Source organism: Photinus pyralis, unplaced genomic scaffold, assembly GCF_008802855.1.
Source record: "Photinus pyralis isolate 1611_PpyrPB1 unplaced genomic scaffold, Ppyr1.3 Ppyr1.4_LG8, whole genome shotgun sequence".
NCBI lineage: Eukaryota > Metazoa > Arthropoda > Insecta > Coleoptera > Lampyridae > Photinus > Photinus pyralis.
The window spans coordinates 29,066,385-29,074,289 of NW_022170819.1; the positions used below are offsets into that span (position 1 = coordinate 29,066,385).

The following is a 7,905-nucleotide window of genomic DNA, read 5'->3' on the forward strand; positions in this document are numbered from 1 at the left end:
TGCTGACATTAAATATATACCTACTTAATTGTTGAAATTAAATTCGTTAAAATGCCTACAATACATTTTTCTGAAAGTGGCATTGAAAGTTTTAATGTCTCATTCCATCCAATATAATGAATATATTGTCTTATTTCGAACCTTGTATTCATGCTCGTAATCAAACTACACATTGCAACTTTAGCGCGCATAGCTTCGCGCCGCGCCAAGTTTTCCGACAGATTCGAAAACGTCAACACGACCCAAGTTGCAACAAAACAAAGTGCTGCTCGTCTGGTCCCTTATTCACGTTCGAGCTTTGCATGAATTCATGTTGGGCAATGTTCGTACAGGCAAAGCTCGAAGCGAAGTCCGTACGTGAAGGGCTGCCTGAAGAGATTATAAATGTGGAAAATTTTTAGTCCACCTAAAAATACACTATTCGTACTAATTTTTTTGAACTTTCTCTATCATGTCCCCACCCACACACACACATGCACCCTTTATCGTTTTTTGCGCACAAGACACAAAACAAACTTGACCTGGCGGACCTCTACAAACCTGGATCTACGAACACAAGAATGTAAACAAATATGGCGACCACAGTTGTGACGTCGCACCAATGGCAGGGCGTTTGCAGCTGACGTCATATTTAAAGGGATTCCCAGTAATTGTTTTTACTATTTGTTTAAAAACAAATGATCATTTTCAAAAATTAGTATTCGCCTCATGTATGGCGTATATAGTACTTGCCACCTGTGCAAATTTTTGGCTAATAACGAAACCTTGCAAGTAGCCCATTGGAAGTAGACATTAAACATGGATTTTTCACATGACAAAACCTATTTTCTTTTACTACAATGTTGGATTCTTCATAGTTTTGATATCACACTTGAGGTTGAAGTTAGTCATCAGCTTAAAAATTTTTGTTTGTTTCAGTGAACAAAAATGACGCTTCACGAAAAAAATATCTCTCACCAAAAACGTCCTAATGACTCCAGATTTTGTCTGTTATCATTCTAAAGGCATTGTTACACCCACATTAAGCGCCATATTGAATATAAAAATAAGACGAGGAGATATTCATTGGTGTTCATAAAAATCACAAAACCAATTGCCACCCAATTTTTTTAAATGGAACGAGTACTTTTTTATTTTGGAAATCGGTAGGGAACTGTGAATACGCGTATTGTGATGTGCAATATTCATATGTTTTATTGTTATATTTTTTTTGAAAATTTTTGAATATTTCGAAATGGTTCTAGTTATTCTCTTTCTTTCTTTTCAATAATTGGGAGGTTATTATAAAAGATCCAGTACAATCGAAAATTCTCTACAAATGATAATAAAAATTGATGTGAAAGCTGTGAAACACATTATCCCGATGCTGAATAAGTACATTTTATGCACATTATTTCACAAGACAACACCAAGAATCAGGTACCTAAAGGGAACAAACAATTCACTCGCTGATGACCAAGACGAGGAATAGGGGGTTAGGAAATGGAAAACGGTTATGCGATTTTGGTAAACCGAATGAAGGAAAATATAAGATTGTTTTTCCAACAAAAATGAACAAGAAGAAAAAATTAGTGCAAGGCGAAGTTCAGCTTAACAATAAAATAACGCCATCTGTTCTTTTAACCTTGATATGTTGAATTCTGATCCACAAAAAAAAATTACAAAGAAAAAAAGAATAAATATAAATTGCCTCAAATTAGGTGTAAGGTAATCTTACAGGTATAAATATTTGGAAATGGATCACTTACCTACGTATTTGTTTGAACCCTAAGCAGATCTTTGTGAATAGTGGATTTAAATCATTATACAACATTAACAATCCCTTGAAGCTCAAATTAAGATTGTGCACGTCTGCTCGAAATTTAATTTTCACATACAAGTCTGTGTTTCATTTATTATGATTTATGATACTATGAAATAAGGCTGCATTCAAGAGGAAACGATTTTTCATATTTAACCATCTGAGCTCAACCAATTTATGACTACTACGTCTTCGTCTTCTAATTCCAAATATTAACCTTAAGCAAAAGTTTTGCAGCTTGTGAATTCTGTTAATATTGACCACATCAAGGCATATTTCATAGACTTTGTAACGGGTGGTCGCTTGAGAATTAAAAAAGTATTTTTTCGAATTTGTTTAGTATAGCAAATTTACACATGTACCGCTTCATGGCGAACGTGAACGGAAGTATGTCCAGCGATAACAAGAAATGTATTCCGGAAATCGAGGGCATTGCCACGATTTCTTCGGACTTAAGTTTCGCTCTTCTATGAACAGCTGAGCACGTGATAGAAATGCGAGTTCCCCTCGTTTAAAGTACGCGAGTCGAAATTGTTTCCTTCAGAAAATAGGTCCTGTTTTAGGGAGGTTCTAACCTGGGTTCTAGCGGAGAGATTTAAATACTCAGAGAAGTGAGAGAGGGGCAAATTCTAAGCTGGGTTTCTCGAGTGATCATGTAGATACACTGTTTGTGCATGAATTTTTCTATCATGGAAAATTCATTCTAAGTTGATTTTCGCGAACCATTGCGTACCATTTTTGGTGCGCTGAAATGGAATTTTTAGCGAAGTTATTGAGTGAAATTATTTATCTAAAAGTATTAGTGTGACCAGCCATATTTCCCTTTTTTGTCCTCTATCAAAAATAAACATACAAATCCAATATGGCGCCCATAAGAAAGTAGTATTTGTAGTAAGGAAACCTATACTCTGTTTTTAAACTAAGAGGAGTAAATTGAAAAGTCTGATTTACATCCGAAAAAGTTACTAAATTTAGTAACTTTTGGGCAATTGTTTTAAGTATGATACATACGTACACATGTGCATTATGGGTTGCCTACTACATAAGGCATACATTATAAAAAAATGCAGTGTTGATCATTTTTATGGCTTTTTAATACACTTTACCCTACACAATTTGGTTGACAAGAAATTTTAATTATTATGTAGACATAAATGCAATCATTTTATAAAATCAAAAGGTGCTAGCTACAATATATTGTAAAGTTACAGCATTTTCAGGAATTTTCACTAAGAAAGATGCAAACCATTCTTCAGACACTTCCGCATTCATTTCTTCGTGATAATGGATGTTTTTCTTTCTTCAAAAAGTAGTAGACCCTCGTTTACGAAACTGTTTTCAGAGCCAACATGTAAAATAATGAGACGTTTCCCTTTTCCAGAAGGATTTTTTAAACCGGTAGACAATCCTTCCTCAAACGCTTGTCGTCGAGTACGAACGTTATCATCAGCCCACACTGTTTTGTATGGCCTTCATTTAACCATGTTTCATCTAAGTAATATATGACTCGTCCTTGGTTCCTATATTGTTTAATAGATTTTAAATGCTTTCGTCTCCATCTTATTATGTCGTCACGTTCAAGTAGATGAAGGACACATTCTTCACGACTATTGATTTTGTCCAACGTGGGAAGTTCATTGAGGTAGAAAAAGTTGTGAATAATTTGACGAACTGATGATTTTATGCTTTCGTCAAATTGCGATACCAAAGGTGGGCGACCCCCCGAACGTTTAGAAGGTGTTACAGCTCCCGTTTTCTTATACTCCTTTATTGTTCGGTCAACCGTGGATTTTGCAATTCCTATATAAAAAAGTGTGTGTGTTAAATTAACATTTAATTTGTATTTCGTTTCTTACCTGCGCCTTCATCAATTTTTGCAACAATGGTAACCATCTTTGTGCCAGGGTCATCATTTAACATCTGTTTATATAAGTCGAGTATGAACTGCTTTTCTGAGATCGATAAATGCCCCAAATTAAGACGCGTACGCTTTTTTACAGGTGAAATGTTGCTTTACTAAGTACTTGGCGTGGAAGACATATTTCGAAGTATTTGCACCAACAAAATCAAGTACAGGTACCCGGTTTAGTTCTAATAAGAACTGACTGTTTAATTGAAATTTGAACAAGAGTTAAAACACACGAAAAGGGCAAAATTAAATAAACTACGAATAACACAATTGTAAATGACACAGCGAATAAAGATGTCAACTGAATTGTCAAGATCCTCAAATTGCGTCTGTGTAAAAACGGCGCCGTATAAGCCAATCACAATGCAGATTTTTCGCGGGAGCTATTTAAATCACTCCTCTTAGTTTAAAAACGGACTATAGATACAGAAAAGGCGACATCGAACAGAACTTAAGTAGTATAGGGGCCACCTGGGCCAGACAGTCTCATGACGAGCCAGATTTGCGTGCATTGAGGTGCGCAGGTGTTTGTATGAGACGTTTCGGAGTACTAGGGCGCCCCGGAGGACGAGCAGAAAATGTTTGTTAACGGGTCTGTATCAGGTCGGTTAAAGGATCCTGTTTAACGGACCCTATCTCTAGTGGACAGGCCTTGCGCTTCTGGTGAACAGATCTGATTTTAATGAACAGACCTGTTTTTTTTTAACTGACCTTTTGTATACAGTCCCGTTCTGTTTAACCAAACAGACTGTTTCAGTTGATAAACAATTTCTGCTCGTTCTAAAACCATACGATTTTGTCGATGACATTTGGTATTTGAATATGTGGAATCTTCTCATCAGAGAAACCGTAGAGAGTTTTGATCTTCTTCATTAAACTCCAATCATCAGAAATGCTTTCTCAATATCAGACGTAGCAGTGACTGGCTTTTCTCTATAACGCTAGAGTGCCAGGAATAAGTTCGGGAAAATTGGACTTCTTCGCTAAACATCGATTTAGACTTGGTCGCACCTTGGTAGTGATACTCTCTGGTTTGTACACAGGGTGATGTGGTAAGTTTCAACAAAAAAATTTCGGGAGAAGCCTTAAATTTTCAACAATCTTTAAAATCCAGTTCATTTCCTCGAAATGTTTCTATGACCTCCCTAAAATAATGAGGTCATAAAGAAATTTTTCAACTAAAAACTTAATCTTTGAAAACCCTTCAGGGACCATACTAACTCATTTACCAAGAAATGGTGACTTGGAATACTAAAATAAAGAATTCAGTTGAGCTTCTTATTTTTGGTTCATGTTAAGTACAGTAATGGTGCACTAAAATCAGATTGTGCAAAACTCAACCCGTTTCGTAATAATCTCGATCGAATATCGCAGAAAGCAAGTCCGAAAAAATGGGCGTAGATATAAAAGAACCATTTCCGATCTATTTAATAAAGATTTCAGAAAATTCCCAACTGAACCGCTCGAGAGGAACAGAGATATACATATATAGTCGACAAACAAAGCGATTGTGAGATTTTTTGCTAATGTTAGGTATTGGCAACTGTTACTATAATTAATTAATAAACAAGTTTCCACTTTGTACATTAATTGCTTACTAAACTGTAATTTCGGAAATAACTCCTCCAATTATAAGTTGTTAACTAAATGGAAACGTTGGGAGAGGGTGCTACCAACGCAAATGAGTAAAGTGCTCGTATTGTTACACTAGTTTTCGTAGAAAGTGATTTACAGTGAAAAATATTAAATTTATTTAAGGCATTTTACTCTTTAGATCGCTTTCATTTAATACAAAATTTATCACGATCCAGGACTTCTATAGCAATAGTTAGTCCAAAATGATACCATCGTTGTTTGTAGTTTATTTACACCTGTAATCCAATCAATTCTGCAAAATAGTCTGGGTCCTAGAACCAATGAGGTACTGTCTAAAGCTTCAAGAGACATACTGCCGCAGGAAAATTTACTTGTATTCGTCAACTCCAACTATACACAGGGAAAGCAGAGATTTTAAAGGGCTAGCGATTCCAAGTGACAGAAGAAATATTTACGACTATCTTTTCCGGAAAGTTCTAGGATGATACACTTGTTAAGAGTTTTCCCGTTGGGGATGTATGTGATACTTTTATTAGTAACAATAAAACTATAGTTTATTTTTTACCTCTGATACTCGGTGCAACAGTTTATTTTCTCATTGCTTTTATTGTTTGATATTTCTCAATTGTAACTGTCACTGCGTTATGGCGTCACCTGTCGGTGAATTCTTCCACGCAAGCGTCAAAGGGCATTCTTTGCTTTTCAATTTCCTCTTCCGGCATTCTAGTACAAGCACGTCTTAATTCGGTGCGTTCAACATAAGGTTTTCAAATTGCACTTTCTAAGTATAATTATTCTGGAGATTGAACCTATATTTTGTGGATCCGCAATTTAGTTTAGACGGGTTTCTACATTTCCTCGAGTTTTGGGATGTCTACTTTGGGTGTGTTTTAGCATGGGAATTTGAAAAATTTTTTTGTGACCGATAAAGTTAGGAGCGAATTTCGCCCTTTTTAACGGTCGATAAATGAAAACAATTTATAGATAGATAGATGTATTGATTGATTGCCAGTGGGACATTTTGGGTCTCGGGATGAATTTCCACCTTTGTCCTTACAAATTGTTTTAACAAAAATGTCTGAAGGGGCGAACTAAGCCATACGTTAACATTCCTAACGTATTTTTTATTCTAGTCTTGGACAATCATGAACTTCTAAAGTTTATCACTTGTACATAATAATTATGTGTTTGAGAGTTTTAAAGAACCCTGAATTCAGGATAGCGTAGATGTTAATTTCCCCACGTAGTCGGATGTTAGGATGGTAACACTTTTAACGTAATAAGGAATAATGTGAGTTCACACTCTTGTCTAATCATTTTTTATTTTGCTAGCCTGTAACAGTTTGAAATGTTACCACTCCAGTTTACATAAGGGTAACGGACATATGCGCCACCCTGTATATAAAGGTCTTTCTAAAACATCGTATTCATTCTAAGGTATAGCTATAAAGAATGCAGACAGAGTCATTTGTATGTTGCCCTTGCCAAGGACACACCCTTTATCCACCTACTAAAAAATGATAAGGTGAGTGAATTTTTTCATTCCCCCCATGGGAAAAGTAAACATAATTACAATATTGCGGCCATGCTTTTGTACACATTTTCCATCCCATTCCGCAATGTCCACGAATAAAATAAACGTTACGGTATATAATCACCAGATACTTACATATTGTGTGCGAACTGCTGAGCTGGAACACATCAACAAGTCCGCTGGCAGCACTCCAAACGGGTCTCGCAAGCATTTTCACAGGAGTGAACTCTGTTAAACGCTTGGCATTTTCTATGTCGAAGATCTGAATTACGATAAAACAAGGTGAAGCAATTTGTAACTTTTCATACGCCCAACGCGCCAAACTAGAAACGAAAAATTCTCTCCCCTAGCCATTTTTACATAAACGCATTTCTTATCTTCCTCGAACTTTATCAGAAGGTAAATTTCTGGCGAAATAAAATTCGTAACGCATAATCGCGAAGTTGTATCTTTTTAAAAGCTTCTGACAGGCCCCTTTCAAAGCCCCCCCATTTTCTCATTCAAGCATATTATCTCGCCGTAATGTTTTCGAGATCTAATCACATTTCGTTCACGTTCCGAACGTTAAACAATACGCGACCCCAAAAATTTCGGTTCCGTTTAGCTTCATCGAGATTGGTTTCCATAGGTTTAATCATTAATCACACACGGTCCCGAAACAATCTACGGGTTACGTGAAAAATGCGTCCAGACACGGTCTTGAAAATGATTCGTAACGTTTAAATCGACGCACTACTCCTAAAACCAATCGATCAATCCGAAACGCTTTCCTTTTTTTTCTGGACGTAAAACCTTTTCGCCCATTCCTTTTATAACATCCTTCTAATTCGATCAAAGTGCCTTAAAGATATTTGCAAACAACAATAACACGCACATGCACGTCCGACTCCGAAAGTTTATGGAAAACTGAATTTCTTATTCGAATAAAAGGGCGCGTTCGATTATGGTAGATGCTGCAATGCGACTTTCTAAACGGGAAAAAGGGTAGGCCAGGCGCATTTGGTATACATATTTCAACATCAAGTACGTGATCGGTCGAATTTTCAATTTTAGCGAAGATTTGCC

General features: G+C 36.3%; 1 protein-coding gene across 1 annotated transcript; it reads right to left on the reverse strand.

The window, feature by feature from the left end:
• Positions 1-3,107: 3,107 nt before the first annotated feature.
• LOC116178739 lies at positions 3,108-3,805 on the reverse strand. The gene is made up of 2 exons (XM_031498323.1): positions 3,658-3,805; positions 3,108-3,601 (listed from the first exon to the last, which is right to left on the reverse strand). Exons 1-2 carry the CDS (start codon positions 3,719-3,721, stop codon positions 3,192-3,194), a joined length of 474 nt encoding a protein of 157 aa, XP_031354183.1. The 5' UTR covers positions 3,722-3,805; the 3' UTR covers positions 3,108-3,191.
• Between the last annotated feature and the right edge of the window lie 4,100 nt (positions 3,806-7,905).

Excerpts from the sequence above, each read along its gene's own strand:
- LOC116178739 (XM_031498323.1), bottom strand. The coding sequence starts at position 3,721 with ATGTTAAATGATGACCCTGGCACAAAGATGGTTACCATTGTTGCAAAA. Across the intron at positions 3,602-3,657 it reads AAAAATTGATGAAGGCGCAG|GAATTGCAAAATCCACGGTT; the intron begins GTAAGAAACGAA and ends TTTTTTATATAG.